This window comes from Lepus europaeus, chromosome 16, assembly GCF_033115175.1.
Source record: "Lepus europaeus isolate LE1 chromosome 16, mLepTim1.pri, whole genome shotgun sequence".
NCBI lineage: Eukaryota > Metazoa > Chordata > Mammalia > Lagomorpha > Leporidae > Lepus > Lepus europaeus.
Window position 1 is genome coordinate 3,392,257 of NC_084842.1, and position 20,997 is coordinate 3,413,253.

Sequence of the window (20,997 nt, forward strand, 5' to 3'; positions counted from 1 at the left end):
TCAAACTTAGATATTATCTTAACACAATTCATCAGAAGTTTGCATCCATTGCTAGCTGCCTGAAATCTCTTCCTCTTATTTCTTCTGCCTATGAGTAATCAGGTCTGCCATCTTCACTCAAATGCTTTCTGTTGCGATTTTATTTTTATACACAAGTTTTATTGTCCTCTTTGCTTTTTCAGCCATTTTTCTTATATCTGTAGTGAATACCAGCTAAATTGTAATGAAAAGCATTCAGTTGATTTCAAACATCTACACCTATATTTGACCCGTGTAAGGTGCCACAGACCAAAAGATGAAGCACAACCCACTTTGGTAAATTCTACGGAAGCAGGACAGCATAAAACATGAAACCTGCACTTAAACTGGGTGTCTGCCTTGTACAGGAAATGATCAAAATCACCTTTTGTATGGAAGACTGAGAAATTCATAAATATGAGAAAAGAAAATGCACTGATACCAATATCAAAATGATGAAAGTGTTAAAGCTATTAAATACAGATTTGAAAGAAGCTGCATTTGAAAGAATGCTGCATCAATGAATAAGAAATTTTCTTATACAACAGAGCAGCCAGCAATGTGGCAGAGAGGGTTTGTTAAGCCACCGTTTGCAGTGCCAGTATCCCATTTGTATGGGGACTGCCCAGAGAGTTTGCCTGTATCTTGCCAGCCTGAAGCTAGGAAAGTAGTCACCCTCTGGCCACTCAGGGCAGAGTGGAGGTGGTAGCTTGCTCTGGTACACGACATCCTCCCTGACAGGGAGTGCTAACAAAAATCATACCTGCTCGCTTCTCCGTAATGAGGGAAACAGTCCCTGTAGAGGCCAAAATTCCTTGTCCAGATAATGAGTAGAGAAATTTTCCTGGAGGTAGGCAGTTACTCAGAGTGAAAAAGGTGCTCATGTGAGCTCATGCACAGATATCAGCATGGATTATCAAGCAAAACAAAGAAGTGGACAAAGATAAACCAAACAAAGGCCATGACTAAACTCAAATGACTCTCCTAAAGTATGGAATTGTATAATGTACCTGGAAGATAATTAAACTCTCATGAAGATGCTCATGAGAAAATTGCATGAACAGAGAATTTCAACAAAAAGACGGAAACATTAAAAAGCCCCCGGGGGCCAGCATTGTTGCGTAGCAGGCCAGCATCCTATATGGTCACTAGTTCAAGTCCTGGCTGCTCCACTTTTGAGCCAGCTCCCTGCTAATGGCCTGGGAAGACACTGTTAGATGGCCCAAGTGCTTGGGCTCCTGCACCCATGTTGGAGACCTGGAGGAGTTCCCTGGTTCCTGGCTTCATATCTGCCAAGCTCCAGCCACCTGGGGAGTGAAACAGCAGATGGAAGACCCTTTCTCTCTGCCTCTGCTTCTCTGTAACTCTGCCTTTCAAATAAATCTTAAAAAAAGAGAAAGCACCCAAAGGAATAGTGAAGCTAATGAACACAATAACTGACTGAAAGATTCACTGCAGGAGGCGGGGTTGAAAGACCAACCTCAAGAAAAGAAACACTGCAGACCACGAGAAATAATTCATAGAGAAAGTCAGAAACAACAATCAAAATATTTGAGGGATTTATGGAACATTACCAACAGGCCAACAGAGAGGGTGGAAATCTCAGAAGGGGAAAAGAGAAAAGACCAGAGAATGCTCTGCAAATAATTAACAGTACAACTACACATTACGTGCTGATTATCTAGGATAGTTAAGTTGGCAGGAAAAAAAAAAAGGAAAAATTAGCAAACGTGGAAATTAAACAACAAACTAGCAAGCCACCACTGAGTGACAGAATGAAGGAAAAAAGCAAATTTGAAAATTCCTCAAGACAAATGAGAAGAAAAAATAGAACAAAACGAAGAAACAATTCACACAAGAACATATGGATGCATCAAAAGTAGAACTCAGAAGTTTATAGCAATAGACACCTACATTAACAAAGGAGTGATATCTCAACTAAACAATTTAACCTTTATCTGAAACAGCGAAGAAAAGGAGATGAAAATAAGCCAAACATTAGCAGAAAGAAAGAAAAATAAAACTAAAGAACAAGAGACAAACTGAAAATCAATAAAAGCGAGAAGTCATTTTCTAAAATGAAAATTGACAATGCTTTCCCTATCACAATAAAAAGAAGATTTAAGTTAATAAAATTAGAAATCAGAGCAGAGGCTATATTACTGAGACCACAGAGAAAATAACCATTATAAGAGAATACTATGAATGATCACATGCCTTCACAATGGACAGCCTAGGATAAATTAACACATTTCTAGAAACACACAATATTTCAATATTGACCAAAAAATAAAATAAATTCGTAGGGGCCTAAAAACAGCATAGGCATGGCATCAGTAACCAAAACTTCCCAACTAAAAACCCAGAAACAGGAATTCCACTGGTTAATTCTAAAAAAAACTTAAAGAATAAACATAAAAATTTCTCAAATTTTTCCAAGGATTTGAAAAGGAAGGAGCACATTATGAACAACAAACTCATTTTATGAGACCATGCTTATACTTACCTCAAAGCTAGACCAACACGACACAAGCTAAGAAAACTATAGGACAGTATTGCTGATCCTTATAGATGCAAGCATTCTCCATAATCTCCTAGCAAATTGAATTCAGCAGCACTTCACAATGATTATACACTATAAGCAGGTGGCACTGCACGGATTGTTGAACATAAAAAACAGTGAATGCAATCTACTACGTTATAAAATTAAAGTCCTTGGGCCTCTGCCTCCCATGTGGGAGACCAGGTTGGAGTGTCAGGCTACTGGCTTCAGTCTGGCCCAGCTCCAGCTGCTGTGACCATTTGAGGAGTGAGCCAGCACATGAAAGATATTCATTCATTCTCTCTCTCTCTCCCTCTGTCTCTCTCTCTCCCTCTCTCTCTCTCTCTCTGCCTGGTTCTCTGTTAAGAGTTCTACCTCCCTGTCCCGAGGTCTGAAATTACCCCAGAAAGCCAAAGTACACGTGAAACTCACCCTTTGTGCTTTCTTTTTCTCAGAGAAATCGTTCCTGAACTATTTTTATTTTCTGAAAACTTTTGCCTCCTGCATTTTGTGCTGATTTCTTCTGAAACATGGGAGCCAGGGCGAATCTGGGATCACTCTGTACCATTTTTGGTAACACTCCTGATTACAGCTTCCTGAGAAGGTGCACCCCGGGGGGTGGGGGGGCAATGCTGAGGAATTCACATGGGCGGCCCTGATTGGGTTTCTGGCTCCTAGTTTTGGCCTGGTTCAGCACCAGTTTGGCAAGCCTTTGGGAACTGACCTAATTCTCTCTCTCTCTCTCTGTCTCTTTTTCCCTCTACCCCCTCTCTCTTTCTCTCTTTGCCATTAAGATGAAAAAGAAATATACATAAAAAAAGAATATACATTCATAGGAAATTTCACTTTAATGAGATTGTGATGTTTGCCCAGTAATTTTGTGGACGATAAAGCATTTGTTTTCTTCCCAACAATGACAACTTTATCACATAAAAAAATGAAAATCAACTCAGCAGATTATAAAACTTACCTTTAAGAGTGAAGTATCTGAATACCTGCTTTTTGATTTGTTGTATGAATATACCAGGAAATGTGGGTGTAAAAATGACCTAATTCAATTAAAAAAGATATTTTATTGAAATAATAGAATCAATTGAAAATAACCTTCAAAATAATGAATTAAAACTAAATTTAATTTCTATTTTACAAACTCAAATATTCCAAAACTAAATGAGTGTATTTGTCTATTATCTAGCTTGTTTTTCATTACTGTGTTGTATTGAAAGGAAAAATAAGAAGTATTACCCTAAATTATTATATATGCTGTAATAAATTCAAAATGCTCAACCAACACAGATTTATTTATGTAATAACTAGGATTTCCAGGTTTCAACAACAGTTTAAGGTTAGATTAAAAAGTCAATAAAATGCATGCATTAAATACTTAGTTAATATTTTCTAGATAATAGTGATGAGTTCTAGTTACACACACAATATCAAAAAGCTCATGGGATAATGGAAACTAAAGTTTATTTTAGTGCAAAAACTTGTGGAATTCATGCATATATTTATAACATGTGTTTTCCATGAGCTTGCAGAAATGCCCACATATGTTTGATTTAAAAAGTGTTCAGGGGGCCGGCGCCGTGGCTTAACAGGCTAATCCTCCACGTTGCGGCGCCAGCACACTGGGTTCTAGCCCTGGTTGGGGCGCCGGATTCTATCCCGGTTGCCCCTCTTCCAGGCCAGCTCTCTGCTATGGCCCAGGAAGGCAGTGGAGGATGGCCCAAGTCCTTGGGCCCTGCACCCGCATGGGAGACCAGGAGAAGCACCTGGCTCCTGGCTTCGGATCAGTGCGATGAGCCGGCCTCAGTGGCCATTGGAGGGTGAACCAACGGCAAAAAGGAAGATTTTTCTCTCTGTCTCTCTCTCTCACTATCTACTCTGCCTGTCAAAAAAAAAAAAAAAAAAAAAAGTGTTCAGGGGCAGGCACTGTGGCACAGTGGGTTAAAGCCCTGGCCTGATGCACTGGCATCCCATATGGGTGCCAGTTCAAGACCCAGCTGCTCCTCTTCCGATCCAGCTCTCTGCTATGGCCTGGGAAAGCAGCAGAGATGGTCCAAGTCCTTGGGCCCCACATGGGAGACCCGGAAGAAGTTCCTGGCTCCTGGCTTTGGATCAGCGCAACTCTGGCCGTTGTGGCCATCTGGGGAGTGAACCAGTGGATGGAAGATATCTCTCTCTCTCTCTCTCTCTCTCTCTCTCTGCCTCTCCTCTGTTGGGGAGGCTGAATCCAGAGAGACCTAGAGGAACTTTCTAAGCCTGCCTCAAATTTGAAAGCCTGTCTTTAAATTTCAAATCCCTGGCGGTAAACGACCCAGCCCCAGGGCATTTTTGCCTAATGATCATTGAGGTGGTATAATAGGATTGGCTAAGGCCCTTTTGCATCACATCACCCCACCCCTTGCCCACATTCACTATGTACTGAAGCTTTATAAATACCTCCCTTTTACAATAAAGTGAGATCCTGCTTCGACTGGACTCCCCACCGTGTCTTATTGCCTACCCCCCCCCCCCCCCCGCCCGGGGTTGGGGAGACTGAGTGGTGGCTGAGTGGCAGGTGGCGCACTTCCCCTCCTCAGCCAAGGCAAGCTGTGGGCAGCCTGCCTAATTCTCTGGTGGTGATGAGGAAGAGTCACCGAACTCCTCTTTCTGTGTAACACTTTCAAATAAATAAAATAAATTACAAAAAAAAAAAAAGGTTCAAAAAATATGTTCTTTTACATACAATTCTGCAATCTCAATGACTTGAAAGAACAGTAAGCATTCCCTTCAGTAGTTTACTCCGCTCAGTTCCTTGCTTCTTTCATTCTGAAATATAGCAATGCTCACGGGCTTTGTGGAAGTTGCTTTCTTTTTAACTTTTATTTAATGAATATAAATTTCCAAAGTACAGCTTATGGATTACAATGGCTTCACCCTCCCCATAACTTCCCTCACACCCACAACCCTCCCCTTTCCCGCTCCCTCTCCCCTTCCATTCACATCAAGATTCATTTTCAATTCTCTTTATATACAGAAGATCAGTTTAGTATATATTAAGTAAAGATTTCAACAGTTTGCCCCCACATAGCAACACCAAGTGAAAAATACTGTTGGAGTACTAGTTATAGCATTAAATCACAATGTACAGCATATTAAAGACAGAGATCCTACATGATATTTTTTTTAAAAATTGATTAATTTTCTATGCAATTTCCAATTTAGCACCAGGTTGTTTTTTTTTTTTAATTTTCAATTATCTTTATATACAGAAGATCGATTCAGTATATACTAAGTGAAGATTTCATCAGTTTGCACCCACACAGAAATACAAGGTGTAAATATACTGTTTCAGTACTAGTTATAGCATCACTTCACATTGGACAACACATTAAGGACAGATCCCACATGAGACATAAGTACACAGTGACTCCTGTTGTTGATTTAACAATTTGACACTGTTGTTTATGGTGTCAGTAATCTCCCTAGGCTCTAGTCATGAGTTGCCAAGGCTATGGAAGCCTTTAGGGTTCGCCGACTTTGATCTTATTCCGATAGGGTCATAGTCAAAGTGGAAATTCTCTCCTCCCTTCAGAGAAAGGTACCTCCTTCTTTGATGGCCCCATTCTTTCCACTGGGATCTCACTCACAGAGATCTTTCATTTAGGTCTTCTTTTTTTTTCTTTTTCCAGAGTGTCTTGGCTTTCCATGCCTAAAATACTCTCATGGGCTCTTGAGCCAGATCCGAATGCCTTAAGGGCTGATTCTGAGGCCAGAGTGTTATTTAGGACATCTGCCATTCTATGAGTCTGCTGTGTCTCCCAGGAAGTTGCTTTTATTTTAGTAGAATGAGTGTAATAATTATACAATCACACAATTTTTTTCAACTTTTATTTAATAAATATAAATTTCCAAAGTACAACTTTTGGATTATAGCAGCTTTTCCCCCCATAACCTCCCTCCCACCTGCAACCATCCCATCTCCCACTCCCTCTCCCATCCCATTCTTCATCAAGATTCATTTTCAATTATCTTTATATACAGAAGATCAATTTAGTATATACTAAGTAAAAATCTCAACAGTTTGCACCCACACAGACACAAAGGGTAAAGTACTGTTTGAGTACTAGTTATACCGTTAATTCACATAGTACAACACATTAAGGACAGAGATCCTACATGGGGAGTAAGTGCACAGTGACTCCTGTTGTTGATTTCACAATTGACACTCTTATTTAATGCACAATCACACAATTGTTCTGAAGTCTCTGTTGAGAAGGTGTACAATGTTTCATTGACAGAAATGAATTGGGATGGCAATATATAATTTATATATAATATATAATATTCATATATAATATATACAATACATAAATATATAATAACTATATAATATATAATATTTATATATTATATAAAAATAAAAAATAAATGTTTTATTTATATAAAGAGAACAGTTTTCAATTATTTCACATATATAATTTTACTATTATATATTATTATTATATATATTATTATGTGTAATTTTGCTTTAGTATGTGAACCAATCATGTATGGTACACCAATCATGGTCAGAAACTAGTTGTATAGACTATTCTCATAATTTCCCCATCTCATTTTAGCACTTTCAACAGAAAAAAAAGACTTGTATAAAGTAATAGAAAAACTATATGAAAAGACAAGCCTTATATTGAAAAATCCAAATGTCAGTCAACACCCAGGGAAATTATTTAGGCAAAAACAAAGTCAAGTTAAAATGAAATAAAATATTTGAAACACCATGCTCTATTTGGAGAATTGAATGGGTGCATTTTTTGTAGAAGTTAATTAGGCACTAATCTCTGAAATTTTTAATATTTTATGAATTAAATCATTTAGTACATGTAAGTCGTTAATTAATATGCCTGGAAAATAGTATGTGCCCAATCAATGTCAGTTAATTTCGTTGTAAGTTGGTGTCATTGTCACCTCTCTCCTTGAACAGGAAACCCACTTCCTGATATCAAATAAGAACATACATGTAAGAAGGTTTATTGCCAGAGTGATAGTCCTTGGAAATGCCCTTGTTACCTATCCTATTACAGCCTATGGGAGGTTATCTACTAAAGAATGAATTAGGCTAGATACCTAGATTTAGATGATAAATAGTGTACATTTGCCAGTCACAACTGCCAGTTCTTGTGCACTACATAAATCTGTGTAAAAACAAACATTTCTATAGGTTTCTATGTGGTATATGTAGATATAATTTAGACAACAAACTTATGGAAGGATACCTATGATCTGAATAAAACTGATTTCCACACAGATTGAAAGTAGGAAACAGAATTTAAAAGATTAACAATATGCCTTATAACAAAATGGGGAAAAACATGATTTGTATTAACAGGGACAATAAAGTGGTCAATAGTCATTTTTGGTAAAGGACAACCACAAATCGGGGAGCATCAAGCCAAAAGAAGCTCCGGAGCTAAGTACTAATGTGATCAGCTTGGAAGTCAAACCAAGAAATTACTTGATTGGTTACAGGTACAAAATTTCCTGTTCTGGTTTGCCTTGTTGGAAATTCCCTGAGCACCCAATTACAGGCCATGAGGCTGCCCTTAATGGCTTGGGGCTCTATTTTCTTTTCCTCTAACACAAGTGTTTACCAGGAACGATCCAAGGTGAGTTTCGCTTATGTCTGCGGCTTAAGCAAGATTGGGACCATCCTCAAGGCCTGGCCGATTTTCTTGGCTCAGGAGTTTCTCAGGTCTGGTCTCCACAGTGATTTTTGTGTGTCCATGTGCGATATCCAGTAACATGATGAAAATCAGATGGGTGTGTAATATGATATGTGCAGATGGAAAACATTAAAAATGTCTACATAAAAAGTATGCTCCAATTGTCACTTTCATGGTGTATTTTAAGGATTTACATAGAGCTATTTTCATTAGATATGCATGATATTCCCATTCTTAGATAAAAATTTGGCTACATTATGAGATTTTAAAATCTCATGTTGAGAGCCAATCTAAATCACAAAGAAGGTATAACATATTAGGTAAATAAAATATTAGCGCTTTTGTTTAGGTTCAATTTGAGGCAGTGATTGTAAAGCTTTAAGACACTAAACGCAACAATCTGAAAAGAAAAGATGACCACTTACTGTCTTTTCAGAAGAATAGTGAATGTTTCCTCCTCAATTTTGAGTAAATAAGTGACCTGCTCCAAAGTATACAGAGAGAAAGCAACTGTTAGAGTTCCACACTATTTGGAAACACATGCACTCTTTCATATAACATTGACTGTATCCTGTCTGTCTCAAAATTTGTGATGTATAACAGAATTAATCATAATTAAATTTAAATAAAACCAAAATGTCTAAATCGACTTTCAAATCTTAGAGTATTCCTCATTAGCATTTATTAGGTGCCATAATGAGATCTGAATTTCAAATGTTTAGAGATGCTGAGCAACCACTGAAGAAGCAGTTTGAGACCCTGTTTTTCCCTTTGCAGTTCTCAGCACAAGTAATTGAAAATCAAGTAAGACAACAGAGCTTCCCTGTCTAGACTGAGGAATTATCCCCTACCAGATGCTGTCCCCATCTCCCTGTCCTCTCTGCTTTTTGAGAATTACTTCAGCTAGAGGGTTGGCTGACAGAGACATGGAAATGAAGCCCAGACTTTCAGAAGCCCTCCCATCAAACGAAAACGTGCTGTCACTGACAAACAGGTTTAATACAATGATCTCTTCATGATAAACTGATCCACAAATCAACAATAAGTTTCCTTTTATCTCTAGATCTCTAGAAGAGATGCCATTTTGATGGCATTTTTCAACATTATTTAAGTGGAGACTGACATAAAATATGTGTATATATTCCAGTTATACATAATAAGATATGTTGTTTTATGTTGGCATTGTGAAATGACTGCTATAATCTAACTAATTAATGTAATTGTCACTTTACATAGTTGCCATTTTATTAGATGTGATGACAACAGATCTACTCTCTTACCAAATTTCAAGGAAGCAATAACTATAGCCAACATGATGTACTGAACTTACTTGTTTTACAACTGAATATTTCTACACTTTTATCAACATCTCTTCTTTTCACTCACCTCCCTCTGCCCTTAGTAGCACTATCACTATGAGCTTGATTTCTTTTTTATGTATCACATAAGTGAGATGTAGTATGTATCTTTGTCTAGATTATTTCATGTAGTATAATATCCTCAGACACATTGATCATAAATGGCAGGTACAGAATTTCCTCTTAATAGCTCAATTCATAATAGCTAAGATATAGAATCAACCCAGATGTCCATCAACTGATGACTGCATAAGGAAATTATGGTGTTTATACACTGTGGAATACTACTTGGTTGTAACATAAATGAAATCCTGTCTTTTGCAATAAAATGGATGCAACTAGAAATCATTATACATAGTGAAATTAGTCAGTCCTACAAAGACCAATACCATCTGTTTCTCCTGATCTGTAGCAAATAATAGAGTATCTAAAATGTAATATATAGGAGTGAAACTGACTTTTGAAATTTGATGACTGTTCAAAGCCCTTGTCTCTGCTGTTGAGGAACAGTATTTATTTTTCCTCATACTATTTGTTGAACTATTTACTTGCTGTAGGGTTCATCTTATGAGTATAAAGTAAACTGAACATAGATCTTTGTTTTTTTTTTTTATTAAACTTTTATTTAATGAATATAAATTTCCAAAGTATAGCTTGTGGGTTACAATGGCTTCCCCCCTCCCATAACTTCCCTCCCGCCCGCAACCCTCCCCCCTCCCGCTCCCTTTCCCCTTCCATTCATGTAAAGATTCATTTTCAATTCTCTTTGTATACAGAAGATCAATTTAGTATATATTAGGTAAAGATTTCAACATTTTGCCCATATAGTAACATCAAGTGAAAAAACTACCATTGGATTACTAATTATAGCATTAAATAGCAATGTACAGCACATTAATGACAGAGATCCTACATAATTTTTTTTTTCAAAATAATTAATTTTCTATGCCATTTCCATTTTAACACCAGGTTTTTTTTTTTTTCATTTCCAATTCTCTTTATATACAGAAGATCACTTCAGTATATAATTAGCAAAGACCTCATCAGTCTGCGCCCACACAGAAACGCAAAGTATAAAAATACTGTTTCAGTACCAGTCATAGCATCACTTGGCTTTAGACGACACATTAGGGACAGATCCCGCATGGGGTGTAAGTACACAGTGACTCCTGTTGCTGACTTAACAATTTGACACTCCTGTTCATGGCGTCAGTAATCTCCCTAGGCTCTAGTCATGAGTTGCCAGGGCTATGGAAGCCTTTAGAGTTCGCTGACTTTGGTCTTATTCCGATAGGGTCATAGTCAAAGTGGAGGTTCTCTCCTCCCTTCGGAGAAGGGTACCTCCTTCTTTGATGGCCCCGTTCTTTCCACTGGGATCTCACTCACAGAGATCATTCATTTAGGTCTTTTTTTTTTTTTCCATGATATCTTGGCTTTCCATGCCTGCTATACTCTCATGGGCTCTTCAGCCAGATCTGAATGCCTTGAGGGCTGATTCTGAGGCCGGAGTGTTGTTTAGGACATCTGCCATCCTATGAGTCTGCTGTGTATCCCACTTCCCAACATAGATCTTTGTAAAAGGAGAGACAGGAGGAAGAAAGGGGGGTAGAGTCACTATGTTCCTAAATTTGTATATAAGAAATGCATGGTTTGTAAACATTAAATAATATTCCATTATCTATCTATTTATCTATCTACATCTTTACTCATTCAAACATTGTTTGACAGAAAGCCATTTTGATTACAATAGTCATGTAATATGATTTATTTTCATTGCATACATTTAACAAGTAGAACATGATGTTTTTAAATAAGTAGATACTTAATGAAGTGATCACTGCGATCAAGGAAATGAACATAGCCATAATGGTAATACAATAGCTTTTCTTCATCCCTTTTTTCTCTCTTCAAAGTCAGAGTACCAAAATTTATGTTTGTGATGACTTACCATTTGTTATATTTAAATGTGACCCCAAAGTTCCTGTGTTATGAGTATTGCACCCTTGATTCCTCAATGTGTCAGTGCTGGGAGGTGGGGCCTGGGAGAGATGTTTGGTTGAACGCCTCGAGAATGCATTCGTGCCTTTCTCGCTTGAGAGAGTTCTTTTTCTCACCGAAGCAGATGACTTACATGAGAGCCGGTTTCTACAAACAAGCTTATCCCTCATGTTTGGTCTCTGCCAAATGCATCCACTCACCCTTGTGCTTTCCATAATGATTTGAAACAGCACGGGTCCCCTACCAGAAACAAAGTAGAAGTAGAGCCAAGATCTTAAACTTCCCAACATTTCATTTTTTTAAATTTTTATTTAATATAACAATTATACATATTTGTGGGGGTTACCACCAATGGGGTAGGCATCACCTCAAATGTTTATCATTCTTTTGTGTTGGCAACATTCAAACCCTCCTACTACCAGCTATTTGGAAACCTACAATTAGTTGTTGTCCACCATAGTTCCCTACTGTACTGAAGACCATCAGAAGTCATTGTTCCCATTTACCTGTACTCCTACACTCAGTAGTAAACCTCTCTCACCACTGCACCCTTCCAAAGCTCCAGTAACTCTAGTCCACTTTTTCAAGCCTCCCACATATATGTGAAACTGTGATATTTGACATCCTGACTTTTTTCACTTAACATGATGTATTCCAGGTCAAGTTATGTCACTATCAATGACAAGATTACATTATTTTTTGTGGTTGATTAATATTCCATTGTTCATATCATCTAAGTTTTCTTAATCTATTCATCTGTCAGTGGACTCATTTCTTCCTTCCTTTCTCTCTTTCTTTCCTTCCTCTTTATTAATTTTGAGATATTGTATTTTGATTTGCATTATAGTCAGACTTAATTCTCCACTACATAAAATGTTCAACTGGTAAAAGGTAAAGGACTACAGCTCAGCAGGAATATAGGCAAAGACTATAAACAATAATCAAATGAAAATATGTCCATTTTACTCAAATACAGTACATTTTAAAATAATAACACCATTAGAACTATGGTAGTATATTTCTATATGTGCTGCTGAAGCGAGCACTATGGTAGTATATTTCTATCTATCTATATACCTATAAGTTGCATACATACTACTACAAGTAAGAGAAAACATGATTTTTTGGTCTTGGGTCTGGCTTATTCTACTTAGCATAATGATCTCCAGTTGCATCTATTTTGCTGCCAATGTCATGATTTCATTCATTTTTGTGACTAATATTCCATCACATATATATAAAAATGTATATCTATACATACACCATTGTCCTTACCTAGTTGTCAGCTGATGGACATCTAGGTTGGTTCCACATCTTCACTGTTATGAACTGAGCTGCTATAAAGATGGGAATCGCAGGAAACTCAGATCTGCTTTCATTTCCTTCGGATATATTTTCAGGCATGGGCCAGGTAGCATAAAATCTCGCTTCTCAGCCTTTTGGCTGAGATCAAGTATAGAGATACAAAATCTCCATGTGTCTTCCATAATGGTTGTAACAGTTGAAATTCCCATCAACAGTGCATTAGAGTGCATTTTTCTCCACACCCTTACCAGTATTTGATTTTTTAAAATAAAACTACATTCTGTTTTCCATAAGGGCCACACATAAGAGAGTTCTCTTTCTCCACATTCTCAAAGTACTTTTTTGTCTTTTTTTGAGAACAGCTGTTCTAACTAGGGTAAGATGATGTCCCATTGTGGTTTTGATTGTGTTTCCCTGAATGAGGTTAATATTTTATCATATAGTGCATAGCTATTTGCAAATAGTATTTTGAGAAATTTCTTAAATGTGAATAAGCCCAAGGCTTATTTTTTTAAGATTTATTTACTTGAAAGTCACAGCTAGAGAGAAAGAGCCAGAGAGACAGAGAGGTCTTCCATCCACTAAGTCAATTTCCCAACAGCCACACATGTTGGGGCTGGGCCAGGCCAAAGCCAGGAGCCAGAGTTTCTTCCAGGTCTCCCATGTGGGTGGCTGGGGCCCAAGCACTTAGGCCATGTTCCGCTGCTTTTCTCAGGCCATTAGTAGGGAGCTGGGTTGGGAGTGCAGCAGCTGGAACACGAACCGGTGCCCACGCGGGATGCCAAGCATCACAGGCTGCAGCTCTAGCAGCTAGGCCACAGTGCCTGCCCCATACTCTGAGTGTCTCTCCCTTGTCAAATGACTAGTTTTTACGCAAACATTTTCATCCGTTTTATAGATTTTGACTCTGTCAAATATTTCCTCTGCTGTTCAGATGGCTTTTATGTGAATGGAACTAAATTAGTAAGTTTTGGCTTTTGTTTCATGCACTTTTGGGGACATATCTTTAAAAATTACCATCTGGAGCACTGTCCTGAGCTGTTCCCCCTGTTTTCTTTTACTAGCGTCATACTTTTTTTTTTTTTTAAATGTATTTGTTACTTGTAGATCTTTCAGGACAGTTATACATTCTTAAAAATTGAACTAGTCAGGGCTGGCCCTGTGGCATAGTGGGTAAGGCCGCCACCTGAAGTGCCGGCATCTCATATGGGTGCCAGTTCAAGTCCCTGCTACTCCACTTCCGACCCAGCTCTCTGCTATGGCCTGAGAAAGCAGTGGAAGATCGCTCAAGTGCTTGAGCCCCTGCACCCGCATGGGAGACCTGGAAGAAGCTCCTGGCTCCTGGCTTTGGATCGGTGCAGCTTGGGTTGTTGTAGCCATTTGGGGAGTGAACCAGCAGATGAAGACCTCTCTCTCTCTCTCTCTCTCTCTCCGCCTCTGCCTCTTTGTAACTTTCTGCCTTTCAAATAAATAAGTAAATCTTTAAAAAAATATAAACTAGTAATCATTACAAGATATCATTATTTGTCCTTGCAATATCCTTGTTCTTTAGTCTGTTTTGTGGAAAACTAATTCATCAGTGCTAGCCTCTTTATGATTGCAATTTTTGCTTTTAGTTTTTAAAGATGTATTTATTTATTTGAAAGGCAGTTACAGAGAGGCAGAGGCAGAAAGAGAGAGAGAGGTCTTCCATCCACTGGTTCACTCTCCAAATAGCCACAATGGCTGGAGTTGGGCAGATTCAAAGCCAGGAACCAGGAGCTTCTTCCGGATCTCCAAGGCGGTTGCAGGGGCCCAAGGACTTGGGCCATTTTCTACTGCTTCCCCAGGCCATGGCAGAAAGCTGGATTGGAAGTGGAGCAGCCCATATGGGATGCTGGCACTGCACACAGAGGCTTTACCTGCTGTGCCATAACACAGGCCCCACAGTTGGGATTTCTAATGAGATCCATTTTGCAATTCTTTCATTTTATTCCATTCATAACTTAAAAGCACATACACTGTCGATAATTTTCAGTTTTTCCATCTGAATGGCATTGACTTGATTTGCAAAATTACACTGATTTTATTAATGACGTCTGTTATAGCAGAGAATACGACTTTTCCCTTGCTTTTTATATATTGCATATGCTCTCTCCACCTCCCTTTTTGTCTTTTCCTGTACTTTTGCGTTGGGATTGGGTATACCAATATTGTGTTTTTTACTTCCATTTTTTCTGATGGCTAGTGATACTATTACTTTTATGTATTTGTTGTCATTGCACTCCTTCTTTTGAGAACTGCCTATTCGGATCCTTTGAGTGTTTCCTAACTGTATGGGCTCTTTTGCTCTGGTTTTTTGAGTTGCTGATATATTCTGGATAGTAATCCTTCCTCAGATAAGTAACTTGCAAATACTTTCTCCCATTGTGTCAGGTGTCTCTACTCCATTGTTGGCTTTGCTGTGAAGAAGCTTCTAAGTGTGTTTGATCCCATTTGTCCTGTTTTGCTTTAGTTGCTTCAGATTTTGAGGTCTTATCCAAAAAATCGTTGCCTACATCGATGTCTTCAAGTGTGTCCCTATGTGTTCTACTTGCATTCATAGCTCTCAGAGCTTACATTTAGGTCTTTGATCCATCTAGAGTTGATTTTTGCATTTACTGAGCGGTAGGGATCTAAATAAATTCTTCTACCTGTGTTTTTCCAGTTTTACCAGCATGATTTATTGAAAAAAACAATTCTTTCCCCTGATACCTTTGACAATAATCAATTGGTTATATGTACATGGATTAACAGTTGTATGTACATAGATTAATTTCTGGGCTCTTTATTCTGTGCCATTTATCTATGTGTCAGGTTTCATGTCACTAACATATTGTTTTCATTACTGTCCTTGTGTAAAATGCTGTAATGTTAGGTATTTGATGCATCCAGCATGATTTCTTTTATTATTTTCTTTTATGGTTTTGCTAAACACTGATTTGGCTATTCTGGGTCTTTTCTGATTCCATTTGAATTTTAGGATTTTTTTAATTATGTAAAGAATGACATTGGTATTTTGTAGAAAATGCACTGAATCTTTAGATTGATTTATACAGTGTGTACATATTAATGATATTAATTCTTATAATCCATGAGCAAGAAATATCTTTCATTTTACTGTGTCTTTGATGATTTCTTTTATCCATGTTTTACAGTTTCATTATGTAGATCTTTCAATTCATTGGTTGCATTTATTTGAAATATTTATATTTTAGGTGCTATAAATGTGATTTTTTCCCTGAATTTCCCCTTGACTAAGATCATTATTCATGTATAAAAATGCTACTGATTTTGTATCTTGAAACTTCATTGAGTTGACTCACCAGTTCTGACAGCTTTTTGGTGGAGTTCTTAGTTTTTTCCATGTACAAACTCACACCATCTGTAATTACAGATATCTTGATTTCTCACTCTTTTATTAGGGCATTAAGACTTTACTTTACTGCATGTCATTTTTGTTAAATGTTTTCATGAGTAAGCAAATTCCTTTATAAGTTATGGGCTTATATTTTCATTATCCCTTTATACTTTGGTGTATTTCTCATTTCTAATATTACATATTTTCCCTCTCCTTTTTGTAGTATCTCAACCAAAATTTCTCTTTTGTATTATTTACAGAAATTAAATTAAATATTCTGAATCCCATTTTAACTTAATTTTCTCTTTTACTTATTTCCATCTAAATTTTAATAGGATCTTAAAAGTTTTAAGGATGAAATTATTTTCCAGCATCTTCATTTATTGAAAATTGTTCAGATTTTTTTCAAATAATAAAAGCATTTTTAGTTACAGGTTATGCCTCTAAGAATCTTTTAAATATGACTCAAACATCAGTAGATTCTTCATTCTTCTCTGTTATTCTGTAATACCTATGGTCACTTTTGGTTTCTTCTTCAACCCATGAACAAATGTCCCTTAATATTTCTTAGTGAATTTTCCAATCTTTTTGTTCTATTTAACTTCACTTTTATCAGATAGTTTTGCACTACATGTTCTGTCTTGGCTATGGTTAGTTTTGTTGCACGATCTTCATATTCTTAGGAAGAGCATGCATTGTTTACTGTGGACATAAAGCTGGATACCAGCTGGATTGGAAAAACTCTACCTGTGTTTCTGGGGATGCCTTCAAGTCTGAGTTTGTTTAACTCTTGGTTAAGATAAAGACAGTAGATTTATATGATGCTGTTTTAGGTTCAAATCTTCACTAGCCCCTCTGGTGTGCTAATGAATTTGACCAGGCTGTCTTGACTACTAGTCATTGAAATCTTTTTAGGTCAGTTCTTCTAAAACCAACATTCTTCCCACCGATATGGCTGATTGAAGCCAGAGATTCTGCATGTTCCAGAAGCACAAGGATCAGGCTCACTGGTTGTACTCACTGTGACTCTTGCCAACATTTCTGATGCTTGCCTGCATTTTCCTTCTTGCTATGCCGTATCATCTGTCCTTAAATAAAAGCCTCAGAGATGGCAGCAAGTAGAATGTAACAAGTCCTATCACATCTCAGAACTGGGAAAACCAATATTTATACTTTAAATCATCTCTAGATTGCCTAAACATTGTAAATGCTATATAACTGCATGTACCTGTATGTAACTATGTGTACAGAAATATAATTTTCTATGGATGCATTTATTTGAAAGGTAGAGCTGAAGGAAGAGGGAGAAACAGAGAGATCTTCCACCCATTGGTTCACTCTCCAAATGGTGTAACAGCCAGGTCGGGGCCAGACCTAAGCCAGGAGCCAGGAACTTGACTGGGGCCTTCCACATGGGCAGCAGTCCCAACCACTTGGGATGTTATCCTCTGCCTTCCCAGGTGCATTAGAGAGATCTGGATCAGTAGGGTAGCTTGGACTTGAACTTGATATGGGATGTCATGGTCACAAGCAGTGGTAGCTAACCCCTGGTCTGTTGAATATTTTTGATCCACAATTGCTTGAAACAGTGGATGGGCATCCAACAATAAGCAGGTCAAGCTGCATATTGTGTCTGTCTCTGCTTAGCATTTTACCCTCCATGGGTACTTACGTTTTCGGTGTAGCAGCTGCTATAATAAACACAACCTCAGATTTTTTTTTTTCCTTTGGTGCCAGAAAGTGAGGCTATCATACAGATCACTCGAAAATTTTTATTGACAACTGAATATTACTCTTAGACTTTCTTCTATTGTTAAATCAACCCTTCTTTCTTGGAAACCTAATGTCTTAATCAGAACTGCTCTTATGAAAAGAGAATTCAAAATCAGTAAGGAATTACTAGAAAAAAGTAGTAATCACTAAGGAATAACTAGAAAAATATTTCAAATAATTACCTTGTCTTTATTGAAAAAATACAGGTTAAATGTGAGACATTTCTGTGGACACATGAGCACAGATGTTTAGAAGACAGGTATCATCATTCTTTGTTAACGGAAAAGATTTTGCAATCCTTACCTATGTTAAAAAGTTTGTGAAACTCTCCACATGTCAAACCTTCATAAAATATATGTTGGTGTATCCATTAAATGAAAAAGCCAAGCATACTATCATATGGTAATTAAATATACATGTGTGCATAGCTAGATATTCCCTTGGTTTAAATTTGCTACAATTAGAATTCACAGTGGGGGCCAGCGCTGTGGCATAGAGAGTAAGGCCACTGCCTGCAGTGCTGCCATCCCATATGGTCTCTGGTTCAATTCCTCTCTGCTCCACTTCCAATCCAGCTCTCTGCTATGGCTTGGGAAAGCAGTAGAAGATGGCCCAAGTCCTTGGGCCCCCACACCCATGTGAGAGACCTGGAAGAAGCTCCTGCCTCTGGATTCAGATCAGCACCAATGAGCCATTTGGGGAGTAAACCAGCAGATGAACAACTTCTCTCTCTCTCTCTCTCTGCCTCTCAGTAACTCTGCCTTTCAAATAGATAATTAAATCTTCAAAAAAAAAATCCAAAAATCCACAGGGGATACTTACTTTATTCACAAGGTCTGTTAGATTCTTTGACGATGTACATACTTTAAGACTTTAATCTGATTGAAAATATCATTACTTTTTATCACCTAGGATTTAGGTATACATAAGGACTTATGAAGATACTCTTTTTATACTGTCATATTAAAATTATAATGCAAGGTCAGTATGAGCTCATTTACATAATAATGTATATGCAAATAGACACATTTAGTAAAATGGAGTCCAGTGAAATACACATGGTAGTCTGTGCTACAGGGACTTGGAGCATGTTTTTTGAGTCTGTCTCAATCAAACATTTACACTCCTTTTGACTAAACAACTCCATAGCATCATAACTTAGAATACAAACTAAATTTCATAAGGGATATGTACCAGTGGACTAGTGCCATGTAGTCCAGTAAAAGTAAACTACCCCAAAATTTTGAAAATGATGTCGGAATTACATTTGTTTCTGAAGAATGGTCATCACTGCTGGTTTCCCCAACCTTCTGCGGCACTGTGAGGTACAGAAGTGGCATTTCAGAACCTGCAGCAAAGGAAACCACGTTAGCATCCGCCAGAGATAGCAGCGTCCACTTCCCTCGTCCTCTGATTTCTCCTCTAGCACCCAAGCCTACACACACACACATATACATTCACATACACACATACACACACATACACATACACACACATACACATATACACACTTACACTCACACCCACAATACAAACATACATACACATACACACATATATACATATACACACATACATACACATGCACACATGCACACGTACACAAACATTATACACACATGCACACATACATACAGATACACACATATACACACGCACACATACACACATACATATGCACACAGATACATAAACATACGCACATACACATACACACACATACATACACACATACGTACACACTGTCTCATTGCAGGAGGAGGCTCCCCAGGAGGGAGACTGACTGACCACTGTCCGGAGACTCTGGGGCTGTTGACCTCAGCCCTGAATGAGGCAGTGTGGGCTGTCAGTCTCCAGCCCCATCCACCCTCCCTCCTTGTGCGGGGTCAGGTGTACCCAGGTGTACCCTGTCCCTCCAGGCACCAGGCCCAGCCGGACCCGGACCCTGGCCCTGAGGTGCTGAGGCCCTGAACCTGGGCCCTGAGGCTGCTCAGAGCTGAGCCTGTGGAGCAGGGAGGGGGCCGCCTGCCTGGCCAGGCGGTGAGGAAGGGCAGGGGAAACTCCCCCCAGGGTTCCCCACTTACTCGGGGCCGCGGATGCCAACGGGCCAAGACCTGAGAAGATGAGCAGGAGACAGAGCATTGCGTGGGCAGGCTGGCGGGGGCCCTTGTCTGGCCGTTGGGAGTGGAATGGCAGCTGCTCAGGATTACTGGTCTCCGGGCTCGCGGGAGGGGCAGGGCCGGGAAGGAGCGGGGAGCGCAGCCACTCGGCGGCGGCGGCTGAGAGAGGAGACCGCAGCGGCCGGGCCCAGGCGCCCCCACTCTGTGGACGCCTGCCGAGGGCACTCTGGGGGCGCGCACCCCAGCCCCCCGCAGCAGGTGCAGGAGCCCCTGGGAGCCAGCGCCGCGGCGCTTTACATTCCTGCAGCTGTCACATAATGCCATTAAGGCGCCTTTTCTCCCCTGGGCCGCTTGTTCACGTGGTTCTTAGCTTTCTGGGACAATGGATGGTTTACACTAGAGAGGGAGAACAAAAACAACCAAGTGCACAGTTCGGCAGCTCCAGTGACCTACTTGAACCATTTCCACTTCTACCGCTCTGCTTTTCAGTCTCAGGTTAGAGCACAGAACACCAAGGAAGCAAAAAGCTATTATTCTACTACAGAAAAGGTTGTTTCCCAGGTAACTGCATACAAATAGAAAGCTAAATAAAATGCATGCATGCATTATATTGTGGTAGTATTGATTTGTCCTTTGAGATCAGGCAAATAAAAATTATAGCTAGGAAATGACTGTAAGTACATTCAAAATCAATTTATTTAGTTGTGTTTACTTGTGTTTGTTAGTGAAATTTCTATTAGCAAAACTCATTGAGCAGCCAGATATGAATTTTTGCCCTTTGGGTATGGAGTTTCACAAC

The 20,997-nt window shown here is 38.7% G+C and overlaps 1 protein-coding gene across 1 annotated transcript in view; it reads right to left on the reverse strand.

Annotated features, from left to right (window-relative positions):
* Positions 1 to 20,522, reverse strand: part of LOC133775464 (A disintegrin and metallopeptidase domain 3-like) — an 85,299-nt gene extending 64,777 nt beyond the window's left edge. The window contains exons 1-4 of the mRNA XM_062213798.1: positions 19,985 to 20,522; positions 19,344 to 19,513; positions 8,691 to 8,791; positions 3,531 to 3,609 (exon numbers count right to left, since the gene is read on the reverse strand). Coding sequence (XP_062069782.1) covers positions 3,531 to 3,609; positions 8,691 to 8,791; positions 19,344 to 19,513; positions 19,985 to 20,522 — 888 coding nt within the window. The remainder of the gene's footprint in view (positions 1 to 3,530; positions 3,610 to 8,690; positions 8,792 to 19,343; positions 19,514 to 19,984) is intronic.
* Positions 20,523 to 20,997: the final 475 nt, after the last annotated feature.